A 17,575-nucleotide genomic window follows, 5' to 3' on the forward strand; every position below is an offset into this window, starting at 1 on the left:
CAGAGCACCAGATCATGTCCATATTTGCATTTTTGAAATGACACATGGAAATTTTTGTTGTTTTGCAGCAGCAGCAGCGGCCGGCCAACAGATTGACAGCAGCTGCAACAGACTGACGACAACAGCCGCAGCAGCAGCAACAATGACAACCAACGGCCTGGAATGGTAAGCGAAAGTCGTGCGCAAATCCGAGCAGAGCAAAGCAGGCGACAACATATGGATATACCTACTATGTGTGTATATGCTATATGGCTATGGACCGCTTGTTGCCAGAGATAATTGCTGTCGCATATTTTCAACGTCCACTTGTTGTCGCCGTTCCAGCCACCGCAGCAGCCAAAGACAACCGGCTGCCAGCTTGGTAACATGTGTTGCACCGCTCTCACCGCTGCCTGCCCATATTCGGACAACATGTTGCAATCTCCTCCATGGCCTGTGGCCGGCCGCCCGGCTGTGCAAATATTTGGAAGTTCCTCCTGATAGCCGGCTATAGGAAATTACTTTACGAGCCATCCCATATGCCATCCACAATCCACAAGCATGTTTTATGCATTCCGCTCCACTGTGCCGGCAAGTTCAATGTCTCTGGGAGATGAGAACGAACGGAGAGAACAAAACACCAACACGCGAGAACAGCGCAGAAAGCAGAAAGCAAATGAGCGCAAAAACGGACAAACAGACAAACTTGGAAATTGTTCCAGCAAAGAGCGGCAGATTGACTTGATTAATCCACTGCCATGTGTTCTCTCACTAAATGAATAGCAAAAATTAGACTAGCCACTTACTCTGCCAAATTCAATTTAATTATAAAACTTCACTAAACAAACGATAAAGAATCAACTTCACGGTCCAGCAAATTCAAGAACAGAACGAAAATCAGTGGAAGACAAATAAACGGCAATTGTTCCAGCAGAGAGAAGAAAAAACAACCGATAGAGGTCGACTTATTGAATGCCCTCTAATAGGCGAATCATCCACAAATTGCATTGTACAGTTTAAAAGGACTTACTCTACGACTTACCCGAATCAAAACACATTCACTCGACAAACACATCCACAATTCTTTATTACCTGCACCAAAAACACACAAAAAAACAAAAGAAAGGCAACAGCGCCCACATTGTCACGCACGCCGAACCGAGAATTCACTTAAGTTTTTGCTTTGCGAGAGAGCGACATTTTGAGAGAGCGTAACACAAAAGTTGTTCGTTCTCTCTGCGCGGTTTTTGTTGCTGCAGCCGGTCGATTTTTTACAGTTTGTATTTAAAAACGCAGGAACATGGACATGCACAGGCTGATCGCTGAAGTTAGGCAATGGCCGGCTCTCTGGGATTCCTCCCATGCGGACCACTCCAACCGCCTGGAGACTCAGCGCCTATGGAACAACGTGGCCGAAGTGTTGGGTTGTAATGGTGAGTAGCTGATTGGCGCTGCCCTGCCGGTTGCTTATATCATCGCTGTTTACGCTCTTTTTCTTGCCCTGGAACAGTGGATTTGTGTCGCGCCAAATGGAAGAATCTACGCTGCAGCTATCGCCGGCACAACCGCCGCCAGAGCCTGAGCAAGCAGCAAGCCGCACCCTCCCCTGTCCATCAGTGGTCCTATGCCGAGGAAATGGACTTCCTTGGCAATATGCAGCGCCGTGACAGCAGCACAAACGAGGAGGATGACGGGGATGTGAAGAAGGAAGCGGCGTCGGACCATTGCCCGGATTCGGGCATGTCGTTTAAGAGAGAGACTATTCCGGCGGACGAAATGGAGGCGGACAACGATGCACTGATGCAGGAATTCCAGAATATGGCCACGCCTCAGGCCCTGCGACGGCTCTCGCAGAGCATATCCCTGGCCAGTGCCGCCGCCGAGGAGCGGTCCATGCCGCAACAAGCGTCCCCATCCCCGTCCACTAGCGGCTTCGGATTTGGACAAGGACTGGGACAGGGACTAGGACACGGACTTGGCTTGGGCATGGGCATGAACATGGGAACAGCCGTGGCAGCGGCGGCGGCCAGCGTCTGCCAATGTGCCAAGCGCGTGGACGAGCAGGTCAACTTTCTGGAGGGGCTGAAACGCGAAGAGCAACAGCTGATGCAGTCCACCAGCCAAGACCTGGCGCGCTGCAAAAATGTGCTGCATGTGGGTGACTCGGACTATAATTACCTCATCAGCTTTATGCCGCTGATGAAGCAAATGACGCCCATCCAGAACGTTTTCTTTCGGGCCAAGATGGGAGAGCTCTTGCTGCAGACGATGCATCAGCAGCCGCCGGTGCAGCTTCAGCAGCAGCAACGCCAACAGCAACAACCGCAGCAGCAACATCAACAAGAGGAATCACAGCCCTCGCAAATGTTATTGAACCAGCAGCAGATGGCCTTGGACCAGGCGGAATTGCAGTAACATTCGCGAGTGCAGCGAATAGTGGGAGAGGGAAACAGCAAGACAGCGAGAGAGAGACAGAGAGAGAGAGTGAAATACAAAGAGAGCGCGCACCGGTTGAGTGCGCCTGCCTGTCCAGTGCACTGTGGTCACAAAGTAGAGATTAAATGGTTTAGATGTTGAATGTATGTGCGAATATATACTTGTAACTGTAAGACATATTTCTTGATGGGTTTCTTGTCGTGTATTAAAAACTGACCTACACTTTGACTTTCAATTTTGCGTTTCGTAATTTTCTATGAAACTAACTGAAGCGTTGACGTCGGCGTTGATCGTCGCTTATGCTTTGTTCTTGCACTCTCTTGTGAGAGCAAAGTACAGTAAGAAGTGTCATAGCAGCCACCTACGCATTGACATTCCCTCTCTTTCGGTAGTTATTCATACGCACACATACAATCCCAATTGCTGTTGTATTTGCAGTTGTACGTGCGAAATGGACTCTGGCAGCGAAAGGTTCAGTTCTTTTGAGCGATCACTGTACCACGAAAAATATCACGCAAAATAAATATGAAATGAGAAAAGCAATTCTTTTGGCCCCATAGATCAATGCACTTGTGCCCTTTATCGCTGTGCTTATGTAAACCGAACGGCCATCGTGTGATGAGGCAGAGACAGAGAGAAGAGAAAAAGAGAGTGACATTTGCGTGGGCGTTCGAGTGGTTTTTGCTTTTGCCAGCTGCACAGAGCAAGGGCATGCATCCGCGGAACGTAATCTTGCCGCCGCTGGCTGCTGGCCGCTTGCCTGCCCACACATGTCCGTCGCGACGTACGCCTTTAACTGTGGAACCGCATCAATAAATTACAGTAGAATGAACCCCATCCGATGGAGTCAACGGTGGTGGTCCTGCCGTCTTCAGTCCGTGTGTGTGTGTGTGTGTGTGTGTGTGTGTGTCGGTGTGATTGTGTGTTAAAAGCCAAGTCCAAACTTAACATGGCCATAAAAAAAGAACGCAGCAGCAACAAAACTGGAAAGGGGTTAGTGAGAGGGGAAGAGGTCGCTCGAGAAATCAACGCAGCTGCGGATGACGAATCGAAATTGACATTGAACTGAAGCTGGGAGTCGCTCGTAGAGTAGAGTAAAGCGAAGAAACGAAGAGAGCGGCAAACGGGGGGCAGAAGTGGTGGCCATGCCGCTCTTGGGAGTCAGAGTCATGTGTTTGAACTTGTTGCTGCTGGCCGCTGTTGTGGCAGGGGCAGGTCTTCGGCCTGCCTCATGAATTCTAGCAACAGCAACCAGCTGTAGAGCGCTCCAAAAAGAAAAACAAAGAGCAAACCAAGCAAACCCAAAGTTTAAGGTGTGTTCTTGAGCTTGAACGTTCGTTGCCGTTTCCAGTGATTGGAAAACGTCGAAGATTGGAATGGGAGAGCGATTGAGTGCGAGAGAGAGAGAGATGGTGGAGAGGGTGGAGAGCGCGAGCGCGCGCAATTAACGGCAACAGCAGCCAAAAGAACATTTGCCAATTCGAATGCAAATTGACATTTGTCACTCGAACGTGCCCATGGCCAATCCAATACATTCCACTGGCTCCAATCCCCCAGTTCAGCTGCATAACATTCCAAAATATTCTTGTAAACTTCCAAGCGATTCATGGCCAGACTTTCAACTACAGTGGAACGGAACCACCGTACGCTGATGGATTTTCGCACCTTTTGGCCCGGCCAGTCTAATCCCCGCCCAGCCGGGCATGAACGTGTTAATGATGCTCGGCACCGGGGACAGCCGCAAGAAGTGCATTTACCTGTTGCCGGGCTTTTGTTCTTTTGCCGCTACACTCCCGGGCCAAAATGCAAATTTCACTCACGTCACGTCAAATATTTGTAGAGATTTTCCAAGTGCATTCTGGCACACAGGTGCTAAATCTGGCAGCCCATTGTTAATGCGTGTTTGCTGTTGGCTCTTCTTGTTGTTGTTCTAGCCATTGTCCACTGTGGCCGTTGCCGCATCCTCAAGAACCGTTAACATGTTGCGGAATTTCCAGAATTTCGCTTAATTCATCTTCCAGCCCGAAAGGGTTTCCCACTAAAACACCTTTCTAACACCTTTTTGTCTGCCTAGTTTTTGCATATGGCCAACAGGTGCAAGCCGCCTGCGGATGTTGCAGATGTTCACTTGATTGTGGCAGAGCATTGGATTGAGACAAACTTTTGGCCAGCCAATTGGCTATGGTCATGCCACATGTGGACCGGAATGCCAGCCAAGGCAAAGCCAAAGGAGTTGCATTTTCAGGCACCCAAAATGCGCAGATCTTTGACACTCTGTCTGGCTGTTGCTGCTTTTTATGGCTCAAACACTTAAGGAGCGATAAGCCACAGGCCACACATTCCATTAGATCCGAGGGAACCTTTTGGTTCCTCATCATTAATATGGCCTTTGTGTCTGACATGAGCAGCGTGCATAATAAATGCCTGTGACACCTCTTAAGCAGATTATGCACATAAGATTGCACATTATCCTCGCTGCCAAAGATGAGATCGTGAGGTTGGACCTACTCCTACTCCTGCTGCCTGTCGCTGGAGTTGGCTCCCATTCATCGGCCATAATCTCGATCCGTTTTGGGGCCGCCACAAACCAATCAAAACATGCACTTAACATTTTGGCTGAAGCTCAAAGGCAGCCACCAGATGGATGCATCGTTAACACCAACAAAGCAAGGGAATGCATAGATGCTGACTCACTGGCTACGTGGTCCAGTACACCCCCGACCCAGACCCAAACCCAAAACCCGAAACCCAAAGCCCGACCCCAAGCCCGAACTCAACCGCCGGCAATCAAGCGCAAGTCTGTGGGGCTTTTTTTTTGTATTGTATTTGCCATTGCCTCGCAGCAATCAATGCTGTATGACAGCTAGGTTAACAGCCCACCTCCAGCCACCTCCCCAACTCCACCATCCTCGATCGATGCTACGCGCGCGCTTCCTCTTGATTTCGTTAAGTAAATCTCCAACATGGCTGTGGCAACCTTCACGTGTGCTCGTGGCCCCAGCCAGCTGTCCGTACCGTCCGCTGTCCGCAGCGCTTCGAGATCATGATCATGGCTTTAACTGGCTCTTGGCACAGTACGAAGTACTCTTTGGATATTTTTAACTCTACAACGTCTGTGTCTCGGGTTGCGCTGCGTTGCGTTGCGTTGCGTTTATTGTTGTCTCGTTGAGATCTTCGACTCGGTCTGTGGCTGTAGCTGTGGCTGTGCGGAGTCGAGCCAGCCGTCTGCGTCTGTTTTCTTTTTAAACGCTTTTAAACACCTGAGAAACTTGCTTTTTAATGTGCGCACATGTGTGCGGCGTCGACGATGGAGCTGGAGATGGAGATGGAGATGATGAAGATCGTTCCTTGGCATGGCCTGGCCTCCATCTGGGATCTCCAACTGCCTCGTTTGTGCCACGATGATGAAGCAAATATAACAAATCTCAGAGTTATCAAGCGGCAACCGAAGAGCAGCCGCCGCACAGCTGAGTAAATCAATTGAGGCTCACAATTCTACGAATTCTTGAAGCTCCCCCTACCTCTCCCTCTCCCTCTCTCTTTCTAGCTCCAGCTCTACCTCTTTGTGGCTGCGTCTAGCTGTGTGTGTGTGTGTGTGTGTGTTGGTTGCGTCGGCGTCCGTGGTTAACCCTTTAACGTTGCGCAGGCAAGTGACAAAATGAGGAAGATAAAAGAGAGAAAATTTTAGATTATGGATTATGTACATAGAAGCCACAAATTTCATATTTTCATATTTTTAGCACAACATTTTTCTGCCTCAAACTTCAGCCTCTGTGCTGCTTACATCACTAGTGTAAAAGTGTGACAAGGACGTTAATGGGTTAATGGGTGCACACAAGTGCTGGTTTGGCCCCCAACGGGCAATGTCGGACAAAGACGCTACATCGAGATTTATACCTAAATGATTAACCATTTCTCCCCCAACCACGCAAACCAAGCGATCAGTATGTGTGTGTGTGTGTGCGCTGTGCCGGGGGTCCGGGCAGAGCGGCCACAGGCAGATAGGCAGAGATCTTGAGTTCGGTTTTCCACCACCACCACCACCACCGCTGCTGCTGATGCGCTGCCTCTGTTGTCGTTGTTGTTGTTGTTGTTGTTGCTACTTCTGACCATTCTTTCGCTGGCGATTGACACCTGCATGCATTTCTTGTTTCTCAGGTGTGCACTGAGCTCTCCTCACAGGTGTGTGCGTGTGTCTGTGTGTCTGTGTGTGTCTCTCTCCCTCGTTTGTTTCTTTATTTTATTTCATTTCATTTCATTTCTTCATCTTTGTCTTCTTTTGCCTTCTCCCATGAGCTCTGTGCTCTGTGCTCTGTGGCTGTGGTTGAGTCATCGGCCATTAAAAACATGATATTGTTGCTGTTGCCTGATGGCTCTTTGCTGATGGGTTTCCAGTTGTGGCTGGCTAAAGGATTTCTTTCATTGCTCATCTTTAGGGGGCTCGGGCAACCTTTCAGGTAGAGATTTGTTGTGATTGTCGTCCCAAAAGGCACGACGTGTCTCGTTTTATGAGTAACCTTAGACCGCCGCTCCCACGACATGCCATGGCATTCATTGAGTGCATTTTAATTAGGCAAAAGTGCATTCCAGTGCCGCATTTTGTTCTGTCTCGGTGAAAAATCTTCAAACTTTTAGCCCAGAAACAAGGTTACCGTTACCGTTACACTGCTGCGCAGGTGTGCCAAAGGCATTAAAATTCCACTCGAAGAAAAAGAGTCGAAAAATTTCACAAGCAAGCGCAAAAAAAGAAAGAAAAGAAACAACAACAACGGCAAAAATCTCAAGCTCAAGCCGCACATTAAAATGTCTGCCGCTGGCGCAATTCTTCAAATCAGCCAGCGCGCTCTCTTTGTCCCTCTCTCTCTCTCTCTGTCTCTTTCTCACCCACTGTCTTTGGCACTGTGTAAGCTCTCCAGCACTCTCTTCGGCGCACTGCAATCTCTCCACACTCTCCAGTCTGCCTGCCTGCAATCTCTCCCCCACACTCTCTTTGACCCTGCCTGTAATCTCTCCCCCACACTCTCTTTGACCCTGCCTGTAATCTCTCCCACATCTTTTAAGCTTCAGCTCTCTTTCTTGTGCAGTTCAAAGCCGCAAATATTAAGTGACTGCACAAAGTTCAAGCCTACTTGTAAAAAGTTGTAAAAATATTTCGCACGACACTCAAATCACGACTGCAAAGGCAAAATGCCTTCATGCCCTGTTGCAGATTGGGCTCACATTCTTTCACTGGCAACGAGTTGAGTCCTCAAGTTCAGTGAGGTTCAACGCGAAAAACGTGCGGGAGCAAAAGCAGCAAACTCTCCGCATCATCATCATCGTCATCCTCATAACTGGGCAATCAAATTAGTTGTGTTGCTGTTCTCATTAATGGGACTTATCTGGACGAGACCTAGAAGCAGCCATCGATGCAGCTGTTTGCAGGTGTTCGGCTCGAGCTGCGTCATAGAAAGCACAGCCGAGAGCAGCTACAGGAACTGCCACTTGGCACTGGGATATCGTTCCAGTGTATATCGGAATTCCAGGCAGCAAAACCCGGCAGCGGTACAGTTGTCTGTTTTGGGTCTTTTTTTCTGGACATTTGCAGCTGCCAAAAGCATAAGTCACGATTTTCGCTTTTGTTAATTCATCAACGAACAATTTGCATTTTTTTTTTGCCGATAGCTTGTGGCATACCCTTACTGCAGTGGGCAGTGTCGCTGCGCAAGCCTTTCCCTTATGCAGTTTGATTTGTTGCTTTTGGGCAGAGTATTCGCACTTCTGGCTTGCCAATCATCGAACTTCATGTGAGTGGTTGGTGGTTTTTCATTTCTTGAGCGATTTCTTTGGCTCGTTAAGGACGGAGGGGCAACCCTTTTGCTGTCTCCCACTGGCAACAAGTAAACTTTAATTAGCATTTTTACGCCAACAACTGCAATTATCCCAACTAGAGCGCCGTTGCGGGTGGATTACACACTGCTTGCCACTGCCACTGCCACTGCAACTTGCAACTGGTAGCTGGTAGCTGGGGAGACTGGCAGCTGCAAACAGCCAACGGTGCCGCCCATTCCCATGGCTGGCCCAGACTCTTTTTTCCTTAACGAATTTCAATTAAACGGCCCGTCAAGCTCGATAAGAACGGGAGGAGATGCCAGCGAGATGCCAGCAGCCAGAGACGAGCAATTGGCTCCCATCCGTGCCTGTGACAGCAATGTGTTAGCTCTGTCTCTGGGCTGCCTCCAAGTAGCCTAATTACGAGTCAAACTCTGACATAGCAAAGAACTCTGGCAGAGTGCCAGAGTTAAGCCTGGCCTTGGCTCTCTCTGGGGGAATGTTAAAGCTGAGAGGAAAGCCAATTTCGCTCTCTCACAGCGTGTCTTAGCAGTTAGGGGTGGGTTTTTCTGGCTCTCTTCCAGTCAGATTCTTGCTCAAATCTTCTGATATTTCCACTTCCACTGGGGCACTGCTGGCTGCTCCACGTTCTGGCTTGCCATTAGTGCTGTTTCGTGTTTAATCCTCATCAGCATAAAGAGAACAAAAAGAACACAAAGCAGAAAGAAATCAAATCAAATGAAGCTTCTGTTACGTTGCCCCCCGTGCAAGAGTCTCAATTCCCATTCGGTGAGTCTCGCGGATCATTAAAAGTTTCGGCACATGATTCCCGTTAAAGTTGCAAGTGGCAGGCACGCCAAGACACGATCCAGGCCTGATCCTGCTGCCAAGATGTGCAGCCACAAGGCGCGACATCGATGAACACTTGCCAGAGAGCCCAGCAGCCAGAGGTCGCCGCGTAATTGCACTTAAGTACGGGCCAGGCAACGAGCCGACAAGCCCAAAGGCGCCCTCGTCCTGCCGCAAAGTGAATTGTAATTGCGGGGAACGGAATGGCAACACTCGAAGCGCGACTAAATGGAGAACACCGCAGCAGAAGTCTCCGCTTGAGTCTCAGGCTTAAGGAGAAAAGAGAAAGCAGCCAAAGCGCTGCAAATTTTCAAACACTTTGCACAGCCCAAAGGAAACCAGCAGCCAAAGCCACCTTTGGGCCACACAGCACAGAGCTGCTGACACCCCAAGAACCTCTGCCAAAAGCTACTGTGAAAAATGGTGTTCCTTGGGACAGGAAATGTGGCGCAGCGCCCAAGAAGAATGCAAACATGAAACACGATAATTGAGCAGCGTGCAAAAAATGGACAAATACGAATCACAGCATCCAAATCAGAGTGGCTTCCTGGCCGCCTCGGCTCCTGTTCTCTCTGTTCGGCGGCAGCTGCACAAGGGTCTTCGCTCCTTTGAGCCGAGAATTCAAATAACTTGCCGTTTAATTTATGGGAATGCGCGGTAGCCCAGCCAAGGAGGAGGCCCTGAACTGGACTGGACCGGAGATGGCTGCGATACAAAAATATTGTGGCCCAAATTGAACTTTTCGATTGCTCGCTGGCTGGCTGCATTTTTATTAATCATGTGCGTAATTCATTTGGTCAGACTTTGGGCAGGGCAATTTCAAGAAGGGAAAGTTCCTTTTGCGCCCCGGGGGCATCATCAGGCTGCACAGCATTTACATATTTTTAACACACGGCCGCGGCGCGCTAAATTGTCACAGGCGGTGGCTGCTCCCAACATCGCTCTCCTCGATGTGGCACAGGCAGACTGCAATTTGTCTGCAGGAGAAACTCTCAGATCCCACTTTTCGACAGCTCTCGGAGTTTGCCCAAAGATTGCTGAAGTACTTTGCTCAAATATAAATTGAGTTTTGTGGCCTCAAATGTGTTTGCCATCTTCAGGCAGCCTTCGTCTTCTGCTGGCACTTGCCCCCTTCCTGGCTGGTGCATCTGTGTCTCCTTGTGCTCTCCTGTCTGTTGGTTGTTTGGGTGTGAAACGCTGTCGCAGGTACCCATCCACCAACAACGCTCTGTTGACATTCCTGGAACCCGCTCTCTGGCTGTGATCTTTTCATGCTTCGCCGACGGAGACATCTTCTGTTTTGTGTGTTGGTTTCGCATTACACACGTCCGTGTCCAGCGTGCAGGATCACGTTCAGCCTGGCACTCGATTGTTGAGCCAAAGATTTGTTCATTTTCGTGGCGGGGCCTCCATGCCTCATCCTCATTTAAGATTCATGCCCCGCGGTGCCAGCATACTAATGAGTTGTGAGTGTGGATCTTAGCTTGAGGAATGCCAGCCACAGAGGTCGTACACTTGGAACCTCAGGCACTGCCACTGCAGGTCGAGCTGCCCCCCCCGACTATCGCTCACTCCAACTGCATTTTGCTATCAGCCTTTGGTTCACTTGTGGCTGCACTTATCACAAATATTTGACTTGACATTGGGTCATCCAGCCAGCCAGCCCAATGTCTTATCACTCGGACGGACCCCTGGGCTGAGTTCAGCAAACAGAAGGTCCCAAGCCACAGGAAATGCCTTGCGGGCAGACATCACTCGTCGATAAGAACATGTCGTACGTGTCATCAATTTCTGTTGACTATTTGCCCTGTCTGTGGGCTCCACTGTGCGCATTCAACAAGTGGAACCACAGACGTGAGACCGGGGCCTCCATGTTCATGGCAGTGTGAGATATCGTCCTCCCTCTCTGCCCATTCGGTGTCCAATTGAACACTTTACGTAACTCAATACAAAACGCATTCATATGCACAATGGTAACTCGAGACTTGAGCCCAAGCCCAATTTTCAGTGCGATTAACGCACCAAATGAGGGCCTTGCGCAGGCGAAGCTGCAAGAATTTTGTAGCTCAATTGGCTGAGGCAGGAATTAAAGTTTTTATTGAAATAAATTGAGCGAGGCATTGCCCCTATGGCTGTGGCAAATGTTAATCTAATCAGGGAACTAATGCTGCGAGGCAATCACCCAATTGCGGGTGAGCTGTGGCAAATGCGGGATGGATGGCAGAACTGCTGCCAAATATTCTGGTCTTCAATCTAGGCACTTTTCAGCTCAAAACTGCCTCTACTTTGGTGTCAATTTCCATAAGCAAAGCAGCCAAACTAGAGCCAGGAAACACTATTAACCACCCACCCACAGCCAGGCACACCTTCGCCCGGGGGCACGCGACAGCAAGTAAATGCAGCCGCGCCACTGACATGAAATTTATTTAATAATACAAACAAAATGCGCACCAAATTGCGTATCAGAGCTGCCCAGTTGCCTGGTTGCACATTAACAGCTCGTAAACCAAACAAAGGACAGGCGCTGAAGCCAGCAGCAGCAGCCCCACACAATCCCTGAGAGCTGTGGGAGCTGTGGGAGCTGTGGGAGCTGTCCAATAAGTCCCAAAATAGCAACGCAAATTTGACCAAAGACATAAATAAGTTTTATTGTTTAGCTGCGGCATACCCTGCATCGGCGAGGGGAAAGGGTATGCCTGGGGCAGAGGTGCAGTAAAGTAAGACCAAAAGTACAGTCAGAGCTCTAAGCTCTAAGTTCGTTTATGGTAAATTTGTGCAGAAATGATCAAATTCCCGCTCTACCTCTGACCAGGGTACTCCCTGCTTCGTTTCTCTTTCTTACTCGTTTCTGCCGCTTTTTTGTGTGTGTTTTTTTTTGTTGTTTTGCTCTCCAGTTGCGGGTGTTGGCCAACAGCGACTGAGCGACTGTGGCTTGTGGCTTTGCTTTTATTATTATTAAATATTAAACACGTTCGTGCATTTGTTTATTGGCTCGCAGCGGCTCATAATTGAATTCCAAACCCAAACCCCAAGCCAAACCCAAAAACCTCTGCGATTGCTGAGAATTTGATCGATTCGTTCGATTAGCTGGCGGTACAGGCAATCGACACGCAGCATTCTCTTTCAATTGCCAGAGCCCATAGATTGGGAAATTGTCTCATTCCAATTGCAGACAGCTAGCCGCGGGTCAAATGACAAATGACAGCTCGAAGAGGGGTCTAAACGGCCGCTGGAAAGCCTCAAAGTCTCTGTCCAAAAACAATCGAAATAGTTATCGAACTAGCTATCGATACACGACGCACTTCGATAGGCAGTTGTGGATGAAGTTTATTCTACCACATTCCAGTGGGTCAGTGCCTCGCTTCTGGCAAGACATTCAAAAGGAGATTTGAATATTTTAGTGGCCGCAGCGCGACATTTCAATGGCGGCAAGTGCCACAGACAAGAAGCCACAGATATCCCGGTGTGGGGGGGGGGGAGCTTCGACTGTGGACTGCTGCCTCGGCCCGGTCTGCAGGTGGTCGTCGTACAACTCTATTTTTTATTTTGTCGCGTTCGCTGGAGTCTGTGCTGCGGTGGTCGCTCGCTTATTGGCCTCCGGGTAGCTGGTCCAGCTTTTGTCGGCTTTCTATGGCATATTTCTCTGTGTCTCTCCGTGTGCACAGAATGCAGATACAGACAGCAAATGGCATTGTATCTGCATCTGCATCTGCATCGCGATCGTCTGCCGGAGCCTGGAGGTTGGAGTCCCCCTGCTGGCTGCTGGCTGCTGGCTGCTTGGTATGTTCATTGTAAATTTATTGTCGTCGATTTTATCGCCCAAACAAATGTTGCATTTTACAAGTGGTTCAAGTCCGAAGCCGACCAAAGACGGCGCTTATTAATGAGCTTGCAGCAGGCAAGCAGGCAACTGGCGCTTAGCTGCCAGCGGGAGTGCCTTGCTTTTTGGCCATAGTCCAGGGTATTAAAGTGAAGTGAAAATCCAGCAAATGTTCACAAAAGCCCATCCAAAAGCCCCACAAAAAACCCACAAAATGTCAAATAAAAACTCAAAAAGAACTGCAAATAAAAACCCCAAAGACTGCCACAAAGAGCACCAAAAATCGCTCTCAAGTGGCTGTCAACTGGCTCCTGGCTCTGGGCTCCAGCTACACCCAAAGACTGCACTCCCGCGTGTCAAAGTCGGTTAATGCCGCTCGTTAGACCTCTGTCCAATTATGGCAATCAATCAATTTGTACAATCATTGGGAAATCAATAGCAATCGCAGCAAGGAGCAGCTCCTGCGTCGTCCTGCGCTTCCATTAAGGGCAATCGAAGTACTTTGAACACGAGACCAAAGGCTGGGGCAAGGTTTATCGATTCGGTCAATGGGTCAGCGCCTCAGTTGGGAGTGCCACAAATGTCGGGCACTTGATCGAAGACAAACATCTAATTGACATGAAGCCGACAGGGCAAACGACAGTCCGGCGACTCTGGCTGCATTTTGGGAGCTTGGCTAATGGCGACTCTGTTGCCATGTGGCCATGTCTTCGAGAGTTCAAACTGCCTTTGCTCATGTCTATTAATTAGAGAATTACGAGAAGTGCGAACGGGGATTAGCTGGCAGTTTCCTGGCAGCTTCAAAGACCAGTCAAAGGTGGCTGGAAGCCAGACAGTCTGTCCGAAGGAGCTCTGGCAAAAGTTGAAGCCAAAAAGCTGCAACTATGAGCATTTGCTTTACGCTGCAGAAGAGACTCTCGCAGATGGATTTGTCATGTTTTTGTGGGTCATGTCTGCATGGCTTTTGCCGCCACTCGATGATTACTCAAAATCACAGCTCTGACAAAACAGCAATGTCCGCATCTGGCAGCTCGTGTGAACACAGCGCGACGGTGGCAGCTAATTGCAAAAATTGGAAAAAACCAGTTGCCAGGGCAGACCTTCTCGCTGGCTGATTGACTGCCAGCTGACCCCTTGGTCAAAGAGAGCTGCGGTGGGTGAAGCTCTGGCAGAAGCAATCAAGCAATCAATGTGCTAAGAAAACAAAGGAAAGATTGTAGAAACCAGTTCAAACCAATGTAAAGTGCTGCAGTTTATTTGTTGTGAAATTCTTAGATCATTTCTGGGCACATCTGAGGTGGGTTCCTGGAGCCATGCAGATTTGTTTGGTGTCAACCATCAGCTTTCATTTGTTATTGAATAGCCCTGATCCAGGCCTTTGCTTGCTCCGATTTCTGTCAGTTTTTCCTTTCAATTCGCGGCATGCTGCTGAGGCTGCCCAACCTCGGGCGGGTTAGTAAATCATTTGACAGCGACAACAACTTGTCAACCATTGACTCCTTTTGGACCAGTCATGGCTCACATGTTGCATATAAATGGAGCTTAATGAGCTCCTGCCAAATGGCATTGTCAATTGCCAGTCTCGCTCGCTCGCTCTCTCTCTGCTGTTGGAATTCCACTTGAAGCCACCAAAGCGCAGGAAAAATCACTCAAAATAGACGCAAAAGTGGCCAGAAAACGCAGCAGCAGGTGCCGAGAATTTTTGTAACATTTTTTTGTTGTTGCGACTTTCCCACGCGCCCAGCGGCTGGCCAGCAGGAGGAGCTGCCTCTATTGTTTTCGCGCGGCAATCTGCCATCTCCCACTAACAAGCTGCTGCCGTGCTTTTGCACGTTTATTATTTTTAATTGGACTGATTTGCCGCTACAGATACATTTGTATCTGCGTAGTAGCTTCGCGGTACGCCACTCGTTGACATCCAATCATCCTAGGCCATCACCAAACAGCGGCAGGACCGGACCGACCACAAGCAAATCTTGACCAGACCAGGGAACAGCTGTTGCTGCTCTCCCTCTCCCTCTCCCTCTCTTTCGCTCTGTGTAAGGGTTGTCATGGCTTTTCGGCTAGGGTTGCTGCTGCTTTGATTTTTTGTTTTCCCACGATTGCGTCACAGCGCAAAATCCTCAGCTGCACTTTTGCGCGCAGACTTCCACGCTTTTTTTTCCGGGTTTGGGGTGCGCAGACTCAACCTCAATTAGGGGTTGTCCTCGCAGCATCTCGATTAGAAGAAACGTCGCTGACGTCACAGCTGACAGGCTCAACATTTGCCTCTGCCTCTGCCTCTGCCTCTGCCTGCGCCTGTTGTGCGAAGTAAACGCCTTAACATTCAGCGTTCCTTTGTGCAACGCTTGACTTGCCCTTGCCACAAACGCGTCGCCTGCCCCTTTCAAAGTCACGGGCAACGCCTCGCAGATCTGCCTGTTGGTTTATATGGGCATATTATTATGATTATTATTTATATTGATTGTTTGGCAGAGAGAGGTGTCAGCTAGCTGGGGTTATATTTTTTGGATAGCTGAAATGTATGCTGGGGAATTAACATTTAATATTTGTTAAACCTTTTGTAAATATTTTATGATTATAATTATTAATTCTGTGTAGCTGTTCTTTTTGTTCTTCAAATTCAAATTCAAATTCAAAGCAAACAAGAAATCGATTAATTCATAGCTTTTTTTTGGTTATCGATGAACTCAAGCGTCAGCCAGCTGTCAGCTCTCTCCCACTCTTCAGCTCTCTCTTTGTGCCTGTCAAACGGCAGCCTTCGCCGTTGAGTTGCTAATCAGCTGTGTGCTAAGCTGACGTGCAGAAAAAGAAATATGAAAAATGCAGAGGAAGGGAGAACACATGTCGTGTCGTATGTCTAAAGCTCAAAACTCAAAAAATGCAATGAAACAATCAATCAAAGCGCTGAAAAGAGGCTTGCCGTTGCAGGGTTTAAGGCACAAAATCAAATTACAGGCAATGATTAATCAATCAGCACGGAAACGGTGAGAGAGAGAGAGAGAGATCGCGGCAGGGTGAGAGAGAGAGGGGAGTGCACATATCCAATTCCGAAAACCGAACCAACCGCATGGGCACGATCTTTGCCTCGTTCGACCTGCTCCCCAATGGATTGTGGGTGTGTGTACAGTCTGTGTCTGTGTGTTTGCTGGCCAAGTGGGTGCGTTCTCACAGCTGGATATGCAGTCGATATGTGTAGCTGGCGTCCGAGTCAACCCGTTGAACTGCCAGCAAAGCAAAAGCAATCACGATCCAGGCACACACCTGCAAGAGTCGCCTTTGCCACTCCTCCAAGCCACCAGCCACCAGCCAACAGCCAACAGCCACATCCACGTGTGCGTTCTGCCCGCCAATTGGCAAGAAAAAAAGACTGCAACAAAAAATCAATGCCTAGCCTCGAAAATCTTTCGTGCGGCGTTCTCTTGGCTGGCTGACTTCTTCCCTAAATGGCCATCACTATGATCGTGCCAAAAATGGGTTTGCAACTGGAATTCGCTTTTAGTCAGACACACAGACACACAGAGAGACGAAGACCAGCTACAGCCAGGCTGCCTCCCTCAGGCATGGCTCCAGCTTCAGCTTGCAGGTGGCTTGGACCAGCTGGTGTGAACAGCTAGAAAGTTTTGCTGCAGCCGCGATCGATCTGCCGATCGTGAGAATCAGCTTGAAATTTATTTGTATGCTGGCCCAAAACAAATGCCGCGTGATTTCAATTTATGGCCAACTAATGAAAATTTGACAAATGGCAAATGGGGCAAGTAGGCAAGCTGGAGGAGCAACTGGAGGCTTCACTTCCTGGCTGTCTGTCTGCCTGTCTGCCTGTCTGGCTATCTGCTCTCAAACAGTCACTCAAAGTGCACAAGTTAAAGACGGGTCTGCTCCGGATTTATGGTCCAAGTCGAAGTCGAAGTCGAAATCGAAGTCGAAGTCAAAGTCGTGACCCGCGTGCATTGAACCTTCCCAGTTGAACCAGCGGCAAAGACTTTGAAGCGGAGCACATGATCCATGATAGAATTACTTTGGCTACCATGAATTGGAAGGCAGCACGAAGTGCAATTTCCAAGCAACCAGCAACCAAAAGTGTTATTACTGTGGGAGCTGTTTTTTTTGGGCTCGTAATGAAGCCATTGCCATGGGCAGAGCAGAGCAGCCATTGGCCCAGTGTCAATCATGTTGGAGTCTCTCGTTGATTTGTTCCCACATTTTATGGCTGGCTGATCGCGTTTCCTCATGGGAAAAAATCACTGAAATGAGTCTGGCCGCTGCTGCGCCTTGTTGCGCAACAATTATTCGGTTTTGGCTTTGAACCCGAACTCCCTCGGCCAACGCATCAGCGAGCCCAAAAGGGGAGGCCTGCAACACCTTTCCTCTCTTCAGGCTGCGCTTCGTTGCACAGTCCAAATGCTTGCAACTTGTTTAAGGGGTTGCAGTTGCAGTTGCTACTAGTTTTTTTTTTTTTTTTGTTGTCACGGTTATTATCTAGGCCAGCAGCGGAAGTGCGCTTCTTGAGGTTCCTCGCGGCCGAAACATTTTCACACATTCTCCTCGCAGGTGTTGTGGGAGTCGAACTCTGGGCTGCCTTACGGCCTGCTAATATGTTAATTTGTTGTCTTTTCCATGTCGTACTGTAGCGGAAATTAAAATTCAGTTGTGGATTCGCTCGATTAGTTTTTGATGTGG

The 17,575-nt window shown here is 48.9% G+C and overlaps 1 protein-coding gene across 1 annotated transcript; it reads left to right on the top strand.

Moving 5' to 3' along the window:
- The first annotated feature begins 722 nt into the window (after window positions 1-722).
- On the top strand, window positions 723-2,554 carry LOC117589220 (mediator of RNA polymerase II transcription subunit 15). The gene is made up of 2 exons (XM_034280966.1): window positions 723-1,412; window positions 1,490-2,554. The coding sequence occupies exons 1-2, from the start codon at window positions 1,280-1,282 to the stop codon at window positions 2,392-2,394; spliced, it is 1,038 nt and encodes a 345-aa protein (XP_034136857.1). The 5' UTR covers window positions 723-1,279; the 3' UTR covers window positions 2,395-2,554.
- The last annotated feature ends 15,021 nt before the right edge of the window (window positions 2,555-17,575 follow it).

Source organism: Drosophila guanche, unplaced genomic scaffold, assembly GCF_900245975.1.
Source record: "Drosophila guanche unplaced genomic scaffold, DGUA_6, whole genome shotgun sequence".
In the NCBI taxonomy this organism is placed as follows: domain Eukaryota; kingdom Metazoa; phylum Arthropoda; class Insecta; order Diptera; family Drosophilidae; genus Drosophila; species Drosophila guanche.

What these genes read in the sequence shown, in the direction of transcription:
- LOC117589220 (XM_034280966.1), top strand. Translation starts at nt 1,280, where the DNA reads ATGGACATGCACAGGCTGATCGCTGAAGTTAGGCAATGGCCGGCTCTC. An exon ending in CGAAGTGTTGGGTTGTAATG is followed by an intron (nt 1,413 to 1,489) that starts GTGAGTAGCTGA and finishes GCCCTGGAACAG; the next exon opens with TGGATTTGTGTCGCGCCAAA.